This window comes from Microtus ochrogaster, unplaced genomic scaffold (assembly GCF_000317375.1).
Source record: "Microtus ochrogaster isolate Prairie Vole_2 unplaced genomic scaffold, MicOch1.0 UNK90, whole genome shotgun sequence".
NCBI classification, from domain to species: Eukaryota; Metazoa; Chordata; class Mammalia; order Rodentia; family Cricetidae; genus Microtus; species Microtus ochrogaster.
In genome coordinates this window covers 567,312-584,679 of record NW_004949188.1, presented here as the reverse complement: position 1 = coordinate 584,679, position 17,368 = coordinate 567,312, and the positions used below count along the sequence as shown (strand labels likewise).

The window sequence follows — 17,368 nt, the reverse complement described above, 5'->3', positions numbered from 1 at the left end:
TGAGACCCTGACTATTAATATATATATACATATTCATGCAGATATGAGACCCTGACTATTTATATACACACACATATTCATGCAGATATGCTTGCGGGTAAAGGCTTTTGCTGTCTAGCCTGAAGGCTTGTGTTTCATCCCTAGACCTACACCACATTGTGGGAGAATTGATTCCCAAGCCTTGGAAAGTATTCTCTGACCCCATACTCATGTCAGAGGATTAGCACAAGAACAGAAACATAAAAAATAGCCGAGCAATGGTGACACACGCCTTTAATCCCAGCACTTGGGAGGCAGAGTCAGTCAGGCAGATCTCTGTGAGTTCGAGGCCAGCCTGATCTACAAGAGCTAAATCCAGGACAGGCTCCAAAGCTACAGAGAAACCCTGTCTTGGAAAACATATATACATACATACATACATACATACATACATACATACATACATATACATAAATCTGTGATATTTAAAAAAAAATCATTAAACTACAATCCAATAAAAACAATCCAGCCCTTCACAAACCCACATCTGTGGACTGTGGTGTGGCTCAGTGTTACTTTCTTTCTAAACGTGCCTGAGGCCCTGGGTTCATCTCCAGGACTTTAAAACCCTAGAACTCTGTGGATGGATACAAAGAAACGATGAGAAGGTGAGAGGCAGCAGTCATCTGAGATGGAAAGGAGAATGGTAACAGGTAAGATCCGGTAGGATCTAGTAGGATTCGAAGAGGACACCATCCAGTTTCTGGCCTGAGGAAGAAAACAGCGGGAAGCCTGTTTATATCCACCCTTTAAATAGCACGTAATCCCAGCACTCGGGAGGCAGAGGCAGGCAGATCTCTGTGAGTTCGAGACCAGACTGGTCTACCAAGGGAGTTCCAGGACAGGCTCCAAAAGCTACAGAGAAACCCTGTCTCGAAAAACCAAAATAAATAAATAAATAAATAGCACGTATCAGGACTGAGGACCCTGCTCAGTGGGGGTGTTTGCTGCAAAAGCATGAGGGCCTGAGTTCAAATCCCCAGAACCCACATTAAAAACTGGGTGTGGCTCCTTTGCTGTGGGTGTTGGAGACAGCCAGACCACTAGGCCACTCAGGAGGCTGAGGCAGAGGGATAGCAAGTCTGAGGCCAGCCTGGGCTCCGCAGTCACTGACTGATGCAGTATGCGGTTAGAATTCTATCTTTGCCGGGTTTTCTCAGCAATGAGGATTGAACCCAGGACAAATGCTCTACCACTCTATCTATTTATTATATGGGTGTGTGTGCGCCTGAGCGAGTTTATGTGTATCATGCTAGTGCAGGGGCTGTGGAGGCCAGAAGAGGGCACCAGATGCCCTGGAACTGGAGTCCCGGGTGATTGTTAACCCCCAATGTGGGGAGCACAGTTGGCCCCCAGAATCCAGGGGAAAGGTCAAGGGTCACAGCTGTCCTGCAGAGTGATCTTTCTTTAATGTGTGCTTTTTATTGCTGTTTATGTCTATATATGTGCATGTATGAGCATGTACATGCAGGTCCCACAGGAGACAAGATGGGGGCGTCAAATCCCCTGTGACTGGAGTTACAGGCAACCATGAGCTTCCTGCTTTAGGTGCAGGAAACCAAACTTGGGCCACCTGGAAGAGCAGGATGCCTCTTATCTTCTGCGCCAGTGCCATTTCTTCAGCTCCAGTGGAGATCTTGATGCTAGAATTTGAGGTTAGCCAGGCTGGGAGATTGTCTATAAATAAATAGAAAGAAGAGGGGGGAGGGAGGGAGAGAGAGAGAGAGAGAGAGAGAGAGAGAGAGAGAGAGAGAGAGAGAGAGAAGGAAGGAGGGGAAGGAAGGAAGGAAGGAAGGAAGGAAGGAAGGAAGGGAGGTAGGTGGCGGCTTACTCCTATAACTCCAGCACTTACTAGTAGACAAAGCACGAGATGAGAACTTCCCGGGTGCAGAAGGATGACAGAGAGCTGAGCCATGTCACCCTGTCTGCATGAAAGGTTATCTTTTGGCAAGGATTGGTAAAGGTCAGGTTGCCTCCCCTGTGAGGAAGATAAGTCAGCGGGAGGGGCTGAGATCCAGCCTGTATAAATGGGGGGACAGAGGTGGTGCAGAGAGAGCCACCTTGGTCGCAGGCGTCTCAGCTGAGCATGGCAACCCTCGGGCTGCTGCTGCTGGCTTCCTGGGCTCTCCTTGGGACTCTGCAGCTGCAAGCCGATGCGAGGCCAGCGCCCTACGTGGTGAAGCTGTGCGGGCGCGAGTTCATCCGAGCGGTCATCTTCACCTGCGGGGGCTCGCGATGGCGCCGGGCGGACGTCTTGGCCCATGACTCTCTGGGTGAGTATGTGTGTGGCCTGGGTGGGGAGGATCACCCTGGAGCAGGTGGGCAAAACAGAGGAGGGGTGTATAGCCAGACATGGCGCACACTGGACTTCCAAATATTTGGGAGGTGGTGGCAGAAGTTTCCTGCATTTCAGGGCAGCCTGGGCTACAGATTAAGACCCAATCTTAAAAATTCAAAGTAAAAACAGGAGGTTTGGTGGAATAGAGTTCCTCTCTAGCCACACACTGTGGGAACACCTGCCTGGCCTTGGCGCTTCTGCAGGACCAGCGTGGTCCAGTTGTAGAGTTGAAATGGCCAGAAGCCAGCACCCTGGGTTTGCCGGCAGAGGAGTAAAGGTAGAGCCATCAGGCCACCTTTTCCTGAGTCCTGGCACCAAGCACTCAGCAGAGGTGCCACTGTCCCTGAGGCACCTGCTGAGGGCACAGCAGGTTTTGGAGCCTAGTGAGCAGGGCAGGTGGAGGGCTATGGGCACAGGGCTTGATCTTGCCACCTCCTGGATGCCCCTGCTCCCCCTTGGAGAGACAATTCCTGGCGAAATGGAAGACACAGCAGGTGAGATCTAGCAGAATTTTTTAAGGGTAGACAATTTAGTGGGTGGAGTAGGAGAGGCAAGGAGGGTGCAGCTCCTTAGAGGCAAGGCTTGCTGGCACATGGCTAGAATCCCAGCACTCTGGGAAGCTGAGGCAGGATGGTCACGAGTTCCAGCGCAGCCTGAGACTCTGTCCTCAAAAAACAAAACTGGGGAAGATGGCAGTGATGAGGATGGAGCGATGGGTGGGTGATGGACGCGTGCGCAGATAGCCGTGCGCCTGGGTTAAAACAGTAGCCTATGGCCGAATGGCTGTGTCCTCACACGAGCTCACTGAGGAACCACCGGCTCATTTGGATAGTGGGTGGCAATAGCAGCAGCTCCGTGGCTGTCACCGAGGGGACCGAAGAAGTTAATGTGGCAAACGATCAAGTCAGTCAATAAATAATCAGCGTTCATTTGCGGCTCATTGTGTATCCGATTTTATTGTGCCCTTGCTGGCGCTAAGCCTCCCACTATCGATAAAACTGAAGAGAGTAGGAGCTATTATTTCCCCCCACTTCATGGAAAAGAAAACTGAGCCTCAGAGAGGTAGGCTCATTTATGTTTCTAAGTTAGGGAGCCTAGCTTCCAAATGCATTCTTTCATCTACCTGGTCCACATTAAATAAAGAATAACATGAAATCCGTGACAAGAAAGTCAGGCTTAGTATTGAAACCAGTAACAAAGCCCAGGACCGCATGAAATAAAACTTTGGGTAGCAACCTTGATTCTCAAGACCAGAGATACAACCTGGCCAGACAGGAGCCGGCATTCTGAGCCCTAACGCTTCCTCTGCTTTGCAGGGAACTTCTTCCCTGATGTAGAAGCCAATACGGACAACCTGGCCAGCGAACTGGACGAAGCTGTGGGCTCCAGCGAGTGGCTGGGCCTGACCAAATCCCCCCAGGCCTTCTATGGTAGTCGACCCAGCTGGCAAGGGTCGCCTGGAGCAGTTCGGGGCAGCAGAGATGTCCTGGCTGGCCTTTCCAGCAGCTGCTGCGAGTGGGGCTGTAGTAGGAGTCAAATCAGCAGCTTGTGCTAGGACCCGGGCCGGGCGATGGGGGCCGCGCCCGGTGTCTCCAACCTGCTGTCTGTGCGACGCTCACGAGCCTTCCTACTGGCAATGCGTTGCAGCCTCCGCGGTCTCCTCACAGACCTTCAGCCAAGACGCTACCTAGCCCCACCTAGCTCCGGACCACACCCATACCCAGCCAAGCGGAAACTTGATCTTTATGGCTGAATTCTTCCTCTCCCCAACCCCAGCCCCAGAGAGCCCGGCTACAGCCAGGCTTCCACCTACCCTAACTGGCCACTCTAAGAACCCATGTCCTGTCCAGTCCTAATTGCCGCCTCTGTTTCCTGGCCAGGCCATTGCAACCTACGGCCCCCTCCCCGCTCCTCTACTGTCGGTCCCCAGCCCTCAGGCTTTCCCACTACAAAATAAAGGTTCAGTTCTGAACATTTGCACGCGTGCGTGTCATTGCTGGGGGTGGGCGGATTTGGGGACTTCCCGCCAGGGGCGGGGTGTCTTCCTTCTCAGGCTGCAAGCCCCAGGCCTGGCGGCGCCTCTTGTCCCTGGGAACTATGAGCGGGCCCCGGGTTGCTTGCCTCACACATTTGGAGCTGCTGCTGCTGCCACTGCTGCCGCTGCTGCTTGGGAAGCGGCCCCCGGGTGAGAGGCTTCGTGAGCGGCTGACTTGGGATCACAGTTTTAGGGCGGCGGGGACTAGGTGACAACAGGATGTAGCAGGATTGGGGAGGGGCCCGGGACTCCCTCTACGCTGTCCCAGCACGTGCCAGGCCCTGGACTCGGGTCCGGCACTCCCGCAGTACCGGAGAATGAACGCATCCACAGTCTGGCATGTTTAGAGCCCTCGGAACTTGATGGTGGCCCTCTCGGCCCTCTGCGCCCCCACAGGCAGCCCCGGCCCACTGCAATGCTACAGCGTTGGACCCTTGGGAAACCTGAACTGCTCCTGGGAACCTCTGGGCGACCTGGAGATTCCACCTGTGCTGTATCACCAGAGTCGTAAGTAGTGAGTAACCTGGAGTGGTCTGGGGAAACTGAGGCACGGGAAGTGGCCACTCGGATTGCAACTGGCTTTGGTTAAGAGGACCCCCGAGTCCTGCTACTGGGAATTTCTTCCACATTTTCAAGACCCTCAAGCCAGGTCCCACTCATTTCCTTACTGCATAACTCTGGACTAGTCACGCAGTAACTAGTGGCCCCCCCCCAAATGCAGTAATGATGGCACGTGCCTCCCATGATTGATTCTGTCCATCAATGTGCTAGGCACATGGCAAAGAAAAAATGCTTAGTACCAGGAAGCAGGTTTATATCGCCATTCAACATCAGGCAGATAGCTTGACTTTTTCAAGCAGTTTACTTTACTCTATGAACACACCAGTCTAAGCCAGCATGGTGACGCACACCTGCAACCTCAGTACTAGGAGATGAGGCAGGAAGATCAGGAGTTCAAAGCCAGCCTCAGCTTCATAACCAGTGGCCAGCCTGGGCTTCTTGAAATCCTGTCTCAAAAAAAAAAAAAAAATCAGTCTAGTGCTTGGAATCACAATGAAAGTGGGTGCTGGGAGTGGGCAGGGTGCAGATGTGATCTAGAAACTCCATTCTAGTTGAACTAAGTAAGGGCCGGTGACAAGGGCTTTGGGAGGAGGAACGAAGGAGGACGTTTCTGAGACATTCTTACTGTGTGAAGCTAGCCTCTAACAATCCCCCTGTTTCTGTCTCCCAAGTGCTGGGATGACAGGGAACCGTCCCCTGGCCCACTACAGAGCTCTTTCAACACACACATGGACTGCAGGATTTTAGAGGAGCAACAGAGAGGTTAAGGCACTTGCCTGCCTCAGGTTGCACTGCTTTGACATAGAGCGGTGCTTGAGATGCCAGCAGCGCAGATGCCAGGGCGCTTAGCCTGGGCCAGCCTGCGTCTCTTCCCCATCTCTCCCCACAGCCATTCCAATAGAACCTGGAAGTTACAGGTGCCTTCCAGGCAGAACTGGATGACCATTCCCCGGGAACAGTTCACCATGGCTGACGAACTCCTCATCTGGGGGACACAAGAGGGCCAACCTCTCTGGTCCCCTGTCGTCGTGGACCTGCAAATCAAAAGTAACGCAGTGGGAGGGTGAGGCACAGTGCGGGGGGTGGGTGTAGTTGGAGGCCCTAACTCATGGTGCTCTGGCCTCCTATTCACAGTGAAGCCAGGCACCCCCCAGCTCCTCTCTGATGTGGACTTCTCTGATGACGAACCCTTGGAGGCCACTATGCTGTGGAAACCACCTCTGTGGCCACCTCATAAGGTTCTCATCTGTCAATTCCAGTACAAAAGATGCCAGGAGAAAGAGTGGACTCAGGTGAGTGGGGGGGGGGAGCTTCTTTCCCACCTTATCCCTGAACATCTTATTCGACACCTGTCATGGAGTTACCCCCAAATCTCACATAGAAGGCCTCATAAGCAACTTTGTTCACTTGTTTCTGTTTTCCGTCTACTTAGCCATGCAGCCAGCCAGCTGGTCTCAGAGACGTGATCCTCCAGCCTCAGCCTCCCAAGCTCTGAACAGCAGGATTTCATTGCCACCTCTAGACACTGGGTATGGGGGGGGGGGCAGTGAGACAAGATTGCACTGTGTGGGCCTGGCTAGCCTGAAACTCACAGAGATCCACCTGCCTATGCCCCCCATGTTGGGATTAAAGATTTGCACACACCTGGCCTGTATGAGTATCTTGATCAGTTAAAAAAATTTTGTCTTGGGCTGGAGAGATTGCTCAGCGATTAAGAGCACTGGCTGCTTTTCCAGAGGACCCGAGTTCAAGTCCCAGCACCCAATCTGATGTCCTCTTCTATCATGTAGGAATACATCAAAGCATCCATACATAAAATAAAGATATTTAAAATAAAAACAGGTTTTTAGAATTTTGTCTCAAAACAAACAAAAAAACCCAAAGAAACCATACTACAGCCGGGAAGATTGCTCAGTAATCAAAGTGTTTGACACACAAACATGAGGTCCTGAGATCTCAGCACCCATGAAGGAAAGACAAGCATGGTAGCACCATGTAACCGCAGCAGAGGCAGACACAGGTGGATCTCAGAACTTACCGACCATCCAGTCCAACGAATGAGCCAGCAAGAGACCTCGTCTCAAAAATGAAGATTAGCGAGATGACTTAGTGGGTAAAGGAAGGCACTTGGCACCAACACCTGTATGCGCGCTCACTCACTCACTCACGCGCGCGCGCGCACACACACACACACACACACACACACACACACACGCACGCACGCACACTCCGAGGGCCTGCTGTAAATATTCAGTACTAGAGGGCTTACCTAGCCTGTGCCAGACCCAGGGCCTCAGCTTAGGGAAAAGGATTCGCCTCAGCACAGAGGGCTACCCCATCACTTCGCCATCCTTTTCCCAGTTGGAGCCACAACTGAAGACAGATCTGCTGCCTCCTGTTGAGATGCAGAACCTGGAACCTGGCACCAGCTACCAGGTGTCCGGCCGCTGCCGAGTGGAGAACGGAGATCCCTGGGGCGAGTGGAGCCCGGACCTGTCCTTCCAGACGCCGTTCTTGCGTAAGGATGCTTCCTTTAGTGTTGCACTCCTGGGCCTCGGTCCACCACAGGTCAGGCAGCCTTGTCCATCTAACTGTACCTGCCTTTGCCTGTCCTCATCAGCTCCTAAAGATGTGTGGATTTCGGGCGCCATCTGTGAGACAGCTGGCAACCGGACAGCCCTGCTTCTCTGGAAGGTAAGCGCCAAGTCCCAAGGTAGTTCTCTGCAGGGGTCTGGGAATGCCCAAGCAGCAGTGCCTTCCTCTGCTGCCCCCTGGAGGTTATTTCCTGAATTGCAGCGGTCTCTTGCAGTGCTGGTCCACCAACACCACCAACTTGACAGAGATCTGAGGTGTTTGTTGGGCGGGATCCAGTGTCCCAAGCAGAAGGCAGCAGAAATGAAAGTCTAGACTCAGGACATGAATTCAGTGCAGCTTGGCAAGATGTAACACTTGTGCTACAAATCCCGTGCTGCCATCAAACAGGTGGTAGAAGAAGGTGTCATAGTCCTTCTGATTCAAGGTGGCTCACGCTTGTGATCTCAGTACTCAAAAGGCCCAGGCAGGAAGATTGCATGTTCAAGACCAGCCAGAGTCAGTGCAAGATCAGGACATCTTAGTCTGAAAGACAAAAAGATTTGATAGGGGAGCTCGGGGCTGGAGAGGTGGCTCAGCAGTTAAGAGCACTGGCTGCTCTTCTCAAGGACCCAGGTTCAATTCCCAGCACCCACATGGCAGCTTGCCATTCTCTGTAACCACAGTTCCAGAAGATCTTACACCCTCACACAGACAAACATAGAGGCAAAACATCAATGCACATGAAGTGAAATGAAATAAATAGAAGTGGGGGGGGCTCAGTGACAGAATACTAAGCGAGAATGTATGTGGTCCCAGGCTTCATGCTCAGCAATGAACAAATTTACTATTGAACTTCTAATGTCTGCTGGGCATGGATGATCTCTGAAAGGAATAAAACATATATGACCCTTGAGCCACACAATTAAATGCCATCCATTTAGTTCCACGTGTATTTATGCTTGTATACATGCAGGTCTGTGAGGGTGCATGAATTTGAATGCATATATGTTTGGGCATGTGCACATGCATGTGCATAAGTGTATGCATTCCTGTAAAAACATATGTGTGTATGTGTGTGTGGATGCATGTCTGCGTACATTTATACCCTCGAACTCACAGAGATCCACCTGTCTCTGTCTCCTAATTGGTGGTTTTAAAGGTGCTTGATATTGGTCCTTGCTAGACCTTTCTGAAATTCACTTAAACTGGAATCACTTACACTTTTCCATCCTCGTAAGTTTCCACTGGGAGGAAGTAACAAAGCCCTAAGGGAGGGAGCCAGAGGTATGCAGCAGGGCAAGAACCCTTAATAAATATTTCAAAGCTCTTGGGTCCTGCTGGGATGCAGGCCAGAATGCAGCTTCCCTAGAATGTCTGACTGAGGTCATGGGCTCTGTCTGCAGCTCTGTGTGAGCCAGATGTGAAGGTGCAGCTGCAATCCCAGCAATGGGAGGTGGGAGCAGGGGGAGCAAGGTCGTCCTTGCCTGTATATTGAATTTGAGGCCTGCCTTCTGTTTGTGAGGTCCTGTTTCAAAGAAAAGAGAGAAAACAAGGGGTGAAGTGCTAGGCAATCTGAAAGACAGCATTCAGTCCTAGGAACCATGTAAAGAGCGGGATGGAGCTGGAGGGATGGTCAGCACAGGCTGCTCTCGAAGAGGACCCAGGTTCAATTTCCAGAACCCACATCACATCTCAGCTCACAACTGTCTGTAGTAGCTTCAATTCCAGGGGATCCAATGCTTTCTACTAGTCTCTGAGAGTGCAGTTATGCACTAGCAAGTAGAACACTCCCCCCCCCCCCACACACACACAAAATAAACAAACCCGTCCGTTTGTTTGCCGTGCAGCCCTGACTGTCCTTGAAATCGCTCAGTAGACCAGGTTGGCCTTGAACTAAGAGATCCTCCTGCCTCTGCCTAACCCCAGCTGGGGTTAAAGGTGTGTGCCACCATGCTTGGCTAATAAATCTTGAAGCTACAAACAAGCAAAACCACAGTAAGCTGGTGCTGTGGCGTGTGTCCCAGCACGTCTCCAGTGAGAGGAACGGAGACAGAAGAGCCCCCTAGCTCTTGACGGTGAGAGAGAAGCCCCTGAAGATGGAAAGAGAAAGCCAACTCCTGAGAAGCTATCCTCTGCCTCCACACGTGTGCCATGGCAATGTGCATGCGCGCGCGCGCACACACACACACTCACATAAAATAAAAAGAATTTGATATTTAAGATAAATGTTTCTGGGGCAGCTAGGAGAGCTTACTGCTCTTGCTGAGAATGTGAGCTTGGTTCTAAGCATCCACATCAGGCAGCTTTCAACTGCTCATAACTCCAGGGAATCCTCTGACTCCTTGGGTACTGAAGTCATGTGCACATACATCAACACACATATGTGCACACACATGTGCATGCACACACACATAATCTCTTAAAAATATAATATTAATTTGTGTATGCTTGCACGTGTTTAAGTGTGTATATGAAGAGGCCAGAGGACTCTCATCTTTGCTCAGGCTCTGACCACCATTGTTTTTGAGACATGGTTTTTCATTTTCCTGTAACTTGCCAAGCAGGGATTAAAGGTATGCACCACCACTGCCTGGCCCACGTCCGGCTTTCTAAACATCTATTCTGGGGATTGAACTTGGGTCCTTATGGTTGCACAGCAACCACTTTGCCAACTGAGCCACCTCCCCAGCCCTGTGTATACAACTGTATTTCAAAAACATCAAGTCAGCAAACTCAAGTGCCAAGACCAGGATGTTATTATTGTTGTTTTGTTTGTTTGTTTTTAAATTCTTGTTTGATTGCTATCTAAACCAGGATTAGCAAGGGCAGAATGAGGCAGGGCCTTAGGTGCAGGATAAAACTATTTTTTTTTTTTTTTTTTTTTGGTTTTTGGAGACAGGGTTTCTCTGTGGCTTTGGAGCCTGTCCTGAAACTAGATCTTGTAGACCAGGCTGGTCTCGAACTCACAGAGATCCGCCTGCCTCTGCCTCCCGAGTGCTGGGATTAAAGGCGTGTGCCACCATCGCCCGGCTCAAACTATCTTTATGTAAAATTGGTACTCTGCTTGCAGGGTCACATTTAGCCCAGGCTGGCCTCGAACTTGTGGCACCTCCTCCTGCCTCTGCCTCCTGAGTACTGAGATTACAGATGTGACACCAGGCTCCTGTTTAAACTCCATGCCTTCATGGCTGTCTCCTTGCCCTCCCTAGGCCTCTTTTGTAAACTCTGAGACTCATGAGCTGCCGCTCTGCCCGACTTAGCAGGTGCCTTGCCATCATCATAGTGGGGGATGCTAACTACAACTTTTCCTCCCTTAGAACCCGGGACCCTCCATGCAGGGAACTTACAGAGTCGTGTTTGGGGTTGGAGATGTTACTATGACTCAAGAAGAGGTCCCTTGCTGCAAGTCCTCCATCCCCACACTGATGGAGTGGGCTATAGTGTCCACTGTCGGCACCGCCAGTGGGACGCTTCTCACCAACCTGTCTTTGGTCTGCTTGGGTAAAATGACATGAAATGTCTTCTGCCCAATATCTTGGGGGACAAGATAACCTTCCTGAATGAACAGTCAAGATATCTCCCCCTGCTTCCAGCTCCAGAATCTGCCCCCCATGGTGTGGTCGTCAGCAGCATTGATGGGAGCTCAGGGTTACTGGTGACCTGGCAACAGGGGACCGGGGAACCGTGGGAATATGTGGTAGACTGGGCTCGAGATGGTGACAGCCTGGACAAGCTCAACTGGATCCATCTCCCCACTGCAAACCTCAGCGCTCTGCTACCAGGTTAGGCCCTGGGACACCTGGGATCCCATCTACACCAGTACAGGGGCTGTTGCCAGAGCAAAATACCTGGGGCTGGACACTTAGAAGAGATTTGTTTAGCTCCCGGTTCTGGAGGACCCAGAACATGGTGCTGACTCTATGGGTTGCTTTCTGGCGATGGTGCCCTGGTGGGAGTCTGTGTCAGAGAGAGGTCACCTGTTGGCACAGGAAGTCAGATAATGTACAAATTGTAACATTATGGAGCTAAAACTCCATAGGCCATCAAAGGCTTCTGGACTGAGGCTTGGTATTTGGATGTGTGTCTCAGGTATGAAGGAAGAAAATGAGGCGTTGGGAGAGAAACATAGGTTAGATTCTCAAGCGTACGTGTGCACTGAATGAAGAGAGGAGTCCTAGCCCGTAGTGGTCTACACCTGACCTCAGGAGGCTGAGGCAGGAGGATCACTATTTACTAATTTTAGGACAGCCTGGGTGAGGAGAGAGAGAGAAAGGGGGAAAGTGAGGGAGAGTGAGGGAGGTAGGGAGGAGGAATGAGGGAGGGAGGGAGGGGTGGGAAGAAGGGGAGGAAGAAAGAGAAGAGGACTGGATGATGATTCTAGAACATTCCTTCTTTGGCCTGCTTGGCTGGCACAGCAGTTTAGAGGCAGGTCTTTAGGAGCGTGACTCCCCAAGTGGAGTGTCGCTCACATGCAGGTCTGTGTGCACAGCCTCAGTGGCCTGCACTTTTATTTCCTGGCCTCGGGGCAAAATCACACTGTGATCACTGACAGAGCCGGCACACCTGAGCATGGATGCTGGACCAGCAGTGAAGAGGGCTGAGCTGTGCTCTCCACTTCCCCTCTTCCCTACTCTGGGGACTTACATATTTTATTTACTTATTTTTTGTTGTTGTTTCTGTTTTGGATTTTTTGAGACAGGGCTTCTCTGTGTAACCCTGGCTGACTTGGAACTCACACTGTAGACCAGGTTGGCCTTGAACTCATAGAGAATCTATCTCGGGGCTGACTTTAAAGGTGTGTGCTATGATGCATGGCTTCTTACTCCCCTGTTTCTTAAATTATTTATGTGTATGGGTGTTTTGCCTGAATGTATGTTCTAAGTATGTAGAGTACCCATGGAGACCAGAAGAAGGTAGTAGATCCCCGACCTGGAGATACAGATGGTTGTGAGCTGCCATGTGGGTGCTGGGACCCGAACCTGTGTCCTCTAGAAGAGCAGCCAGTGCTCTTAACCACAGAGCCATTTTTCCAGGCCCTTAATCCTTTCGTCATTTTTGAAATGGTGTCTCACTGGGCAGTCTTGCCTGGCTGGACCTTCCTGTGTAGACCAGACTGGCCTGGATTAAAGGTGTGTTATCACTACACCCAGATATTATCTTGGTTTTTTTTTTTTTTCAAAACAGGGTTTTTCAGCTCTGGCTGTCCTAGAACTTACTTTGTAGACTAGAATGACCTTGAACTCACAGAGATCCGCCTGCCTCTGCCTCCCTGAGTGCTGGGATTAAAAGCGTGTGCCACCACCGTCCATCTTTATTTTAGTTTTTAGTCTATTCTTTTTTTTTTCTCCCCATGTAGTCTGATGTATCCCAGGCTAGCCTTGCATTCACTAACCAAAGATGATCTTGAACTTCTGACCCTCCTGTATCCACCCTTCAAGTGATGGAATTCCAAGCACGTGTCCCTATACCAGTGCCTTTAATCCCAGCACTCAGGAGGCAGAAGCAGGCGGATCTCTGTGAGTTTGTGGCCAGCCTGGTCTACAGAGCAAGTTCCAGGACAGGCTCCAAAACCACAGAGAAACCCTGTCTCGAATAAACAAACAAACAATAAAGTAAAATGACAGTCTGGAGAGATGGCTCAATGACCAAGAGTCGTGCTGCTTGTATTGAAGATTTAACTAGGGTTTTGTGCAAGCCAGGCAGGCACTCTGCCCACTGAGTTATAGCCTCAGCCCTGCTTCTCAGTTCCTGGAGGCATAGTCTCTCTGTGTAGCGCAGCCTCAGAGCACCACAGGTGCGAGTCACTGCATACCACTGGGACTGGTCCCATCCTGGGCTGTTTACATCTTGCTTCTCTTCCCCCCCAGTCTCAGGTCTCATTGGCACTTTGTGGAACAGCCTCCCCTAGGGGCCCAAATGGCAGCTCCCACGGCTCTGGCTCTGCGCTGGGGAGAGAGAACCAGCTGTAAATGTTCTCTTCTTCCTGTTCCCCCCAGGGGATTTTGAAGGAGGGGTCCCCTATCGAGTTACAGTGACTGCAGTATTCCCTGGGGGGTTAGCTGCTGCCCCCTCAGTTTGGGGATTCACCGAGGACTTAGGTAAGAAGTGGCGCTGGAGGATGAGGGAGGGGCCTCGTTCGTGGAACTGCGGAGAAACTGATGTGCCCGGTTTCTTCACAGTGCCCCTTGCTGGACCAGCAGTTTGGCGACTCCAAGATGACCCCCCAGGGACACTTGCTGTAGCGTGGGAAGAGGTACCAAGACCCAAACTCCGAGGCCGGGCTACTCACTATACCTTGTGCATACAGGGTGAAGCCATGTCCACCGTCTGCACGAATGGTGAGCTTCCTGTCTCCGGTCCCTTCCTGTATTCCCAAAGATCCACTCGTCATCCACGCTGTTCCTACTTTTCCAGTTCCTGGGAATTCTAAGTCACCAAGTTCCCAGAGAATAGCAACAGTCTTGTCTACCTCTGAAATGGACTTACTGAGACATTAAAGACAAAGGCTCCAGTCTGTCCTCACTGACAGTGATGGTACCTGTCATATTTCATTAAGTGAAAAGTATAAAAAGGACCACAGATTCTGATATAGCTTTGTTTTTGATAAAAGGCCCAATATTGAGCAAAGCCAAGGCTCAAATATGCCAAGAAATTTCTCTCAATGTTAACAGGGCTTGTAGAATTGCTTGTGACTTTGATTTCCTTCTGTTTCCCTTGAGATTGGCTAACGTTTTCCTATAATAACACATTCCTGGGTCTGGGGCAAAATTCAACAGTTAAGAGCACTGACTGCTCTTGCAAATGTCCTGGGTTAGGTTACCAGCACCTTTATAGTAGCAAACAAACAGCCTCTGTCCTCCGGTGTCGGAGTATCTGACGCCCTCTTCTGGTCTCCACCGGCACCGCATGCATGCAGAGCATAGGTAGACATTCAGGCAAAACACACATACACCTAAGAAAAATTTAAAAGATTGTTATGGGGTTGGCTGGTGCCTCAGCATAGAGTTCCTGTATGGATTCCCCAGTGAGGGGCTGGGGTCGGGCTCAGCAGAAGAGCAAGTGTCCAGCATGTGCAAGGCCTTGGGTTTTACCCCCATCACTGAAGAAACAAAATTGTTATTCTTTTCTTCCTAACTATAAAAGTTATCCGAACTTGCTACAAAGTTTGATTCACGGGCCTGTGAAATGGCTCACCAAATTAATACTCCCGCCATTGGGTCTGACGACTTAAGTCACATGGCGGGAGGAATGAACCAGCTCCCACATGGCCTCCAAATCTGTGCCATCACACAGAGACTAAGTCCCCATGGGGACACCCCAGGGACATCATGATCTCTTCTTGCTCCCATCCGGGAAGCTTTCCTGAATACCGTGCACGCATGGTTACAGTGGGTTTGTGAAACTTGAATGTTTTTGTTTATTGAGACAGGGTCTCCCTTGATCTCAACCTGACCTGGAAATGACATTCTGAGTAACTGGAATGACAGGCAGACACTACTGTGCTCTGGACCATTTCCTCCCTCCTCAGGGCTGGGGATCAAACTCTGGGCCTTGTGCATTGGAGGCAAGCGCTCAGGCAGCTGACTTCCCAATGGAAGATTCACGTAGACAGTGGAGAGAGCATCCAATCGTCACATGGCGCTCAGAGATGTTCACAAAATGAGGGGTCAGAGATTGGTTAAGGAAGTGACAGTGCACAGAATTCCAGACCAGGGGCTGTGAGATGGCCCCTACCATGAAACCCAAGACACCTATGGTGGAATAGGTGGTGAGAAACGACCTCTGACCTCATGTGTGCCATGACATGCATAGGGGCAAGCCCCTCAGAGAATAATAGAATGCCACATAAATAAACAAAGAACACTGAGACAGCCATGTGGAAGGTGTAGACAGCGTGGTGTGTGCAAATGACTTCACTGCTCCCCCAACTTCTTTGGTTGTGTCCTTCAGTGAGCAGTAATACCCAGACTGTCACTCTGCGTAGCCTTCACTGGGGTTCCTTCGAGCTGTGGGTGACGGTGTCCACCATTGCAGGACAGGGCCCACCGGGTCCTAGCCTTCAGCTTCACCTACCAGGTACCATGGGGCTACCTGACAACTTCCGGCTAGGGGTGTCTTGAAGTCATGACACGGGCTTCACTGGTGGATAGCTTCTGATGGAAAGGATTACGTATAGGATAATATGGAGGATGGAACCGAGGACCACACCCCGTTTGCCTCAGGGTACTCTGCGTCTTCTAAATGCTGTTGTATTATCCAATGTATGTCTGCAACAGCATCCCCCCAACCCTGCCTCTGCCTGTCAGCAAACCCCTATATCCCTAAACCCCTCACCCCCTTCGTCATGATGGCTGCTCCCAAAGCCCTTTTTCAAGATGGCTGTCTAGTCCTCCGTATCCTCCCCACCCACAGACAATGAGGTCAGATGGAAGATTCTGCCTTGTGTCCTGTCCCTATGGGGTTTGCTCCTGGCGGGTTGTGGCCTGAGCCTAGCCGCCACCAGGTAAGGCTTTTAGATATGGGGTCTCTTCTCTGTTGGGAGTTCAGCAGCTAAACCTAGGGTGGGTGGCCTCGGGGTTCAGGAAGTAATGGATTCTAGCAACATGTTTGCCACTGGGTCTCTACTGGCCAGGTGCTTCCACCAGCGATACAAGTTGCTTCCTCAGTGGATCTGGGAGAGAGTTCCTGACCCTGCCAACAGCAATTCTGGGCAGCCTTACATAAAGGTGAGAAGCTGCCAACTGTGGGACCACCATTCTCTAACTGGAGGATGCGGGGCAAGTGGGGTGGGGGAGGACCGCCATTCTCTAACTGGAGGATGCCGGAGCAAGTGGGGTGGGGGAGGACCGCCACGTGTCAAGTCTCCATCTCCCCAGGAGGTGAGCCTGCCCCAGCCACCCAAGGAAGGACCCATCCTGGAAGTGGAGGAAATGGAGCAGGAACCTATTACTGAGCCCCCTCCAGCCTCTGCCCCTCTGCACTCTGGATATGAGAAACACTTCCTGCCCACACCAGAGGAGCTGGGCCTCGGGCCTCCCGCCTCTAGGTTCTAGCACTTCTGCTTCAGGATGGGGGCTGTGTCCCTGTTCTGGATTAGACCTTTTTATTTGGAGTTTTCCGAGACAGGTTCTCACTAGGTAGCCTCGGTTGGCCTGGAACTCAGAGATTCACCTGGTTCTGCCTCCCGCGTATGGAAATCGAAGGTTGTGCCACCAGACCTAACCGATTCTTCGTTTTCTAGCCCCTGCATCTTGGACGCCTTTGTGTTCCTGTAGAATTAATATTCTCACTGACCCGATCCTTTTGCTGTTGTCTTCTTTATTGTGTTGGAGTCTTGTTCCAGCCGTGATCTCCTGCTGCAGCACCCCCAGTGCTGGGATATAGGTGTGTCACCTCACCCAGTCACAACCTTTGATTCTAGTAAGGCCTACTCCCAGGCAGCATAAAAGGAGGTGATTCCAGCTCAAAAGACACAGTCCAGAGGCTGGAGAGACGGCTGAGTTGTTAAGAGCCCTTGTTTTCTTGCAGACCAGTTTGGTTCCCTGGCCTTGCAGAGGACCCAGGTTCAGTTCCCAACACCCAGAGGTTGGCTCAGAGTCACCTGTAACTCCAGTTCTAGGGAATCTCTAGTGCCCTCTTGTGGCTCCATGAGCACTCACATTCACGGTTATACACAGGCAAACACACACAGAAAATATAAACAAGCCAGGCAATGGTGGTGCACGCCTCTAATCCCAGCGCTTGGGAGGCAGAGACAGGTGGATCTCTTGAATTCGAGGCCAGCCTGGTCTACAGAATGAGTTTCAGGATAGCCAGGACTA

At 51.1% G+C, this 17,368-nt stretch overlaps 2 protein-coding genes across 2 annotated transcripts; both read left to right on the top strand.

The window, feature by feature from the left end:
- The first annotated feature begins 2,114 nt into the window (after positions 1-2,114).
- Rln3 (relaxin 3) lies at positions 2,115-3,932 on the top strand. Its single transcript, XM_005370928.2, has 2 exons — positions 2,115-2,312; positions 3,694-3,932. The coding sequence occupies exons 1-2, from the start codon at positions 2,126-2,128 to the stop codon at positions 3,930-3,932; spliced, it is 426 nt and encodes a 141-aa protein (XP_005370985.1). The 5' UTR covers positions 2,115-2,125.
- A 542-nt stretch (positions 3,933-4,474) lies between these two features.
- On the top strand, positions 4,475-16,845 carry Il27ra (interleukin 27 receptor subunit alpha). Its single transcript, XM_026777921.1, has 14 exons — positions 4,475-4,562; positions 4,809-4,926; positions 5,863-6,020; positions 6,108-6,265; positions 7,335-7,491; positions 7,594-7,667; positions 10,865-11,048; positions 11,141-11,329; positions 13,544-13,645; positions 13,727-13,885; positions 15,498-15,623; positions 15,960-16,050; positions 16,180-16,273; positions 16,424-16,845. The coding sequence occupies exons 1-14, from the start codon at positions 4,475-4,477 to the stop codon at positions 16,598-16,600; spliced, it is 1,875 nt and encodes a 624-aa protein (XP_026633722.1). The 3' UTR covers positions 16,601-16,845.
- The last annotated feature ends 523 nt before the right edge of the window (positions 16,846-17,368 follow it).

Bases quoted from the DNA above. Each gene is read 5' to 3' on its own strand.
- Il27ra (XM_026777921.1), top strand. From the start codon at position 4,475: ATGAGCGGGCCCCGGGTTGCTTGCCTCACACATTTGGAGCTGCTGCTG. The intron at 6,021-6,107 runs GTAACGCAGTGG...TCCTATTCACAG, and splicing joins CGTGGACCTGCAAATCAAAA to TGAAGCCAGGCACCCCCCAG. The intron at 16,051-16,179 runs GTAAGGCTTTTA...TCTACTGGCCAG, and splicing joins CTGAGCCTAGCCGCCACCAG to GTGCTTCCACCAGCGATACA.
- Rln3 (XM_005370928.2), top strand. From the start codon at position 2,126: ATGGCAACCCTCGGGCTGCTGCTGCTGGCTTCCTGGGCTCTCCTTGGG. The intron at 2,313-3,693 runs GTGAGTATGTGT...TCTGCTTTGCAG, and splicing joins CTTGGCCCATGACTCTCTGG to GGAACTTCTTCCCTGATGTA.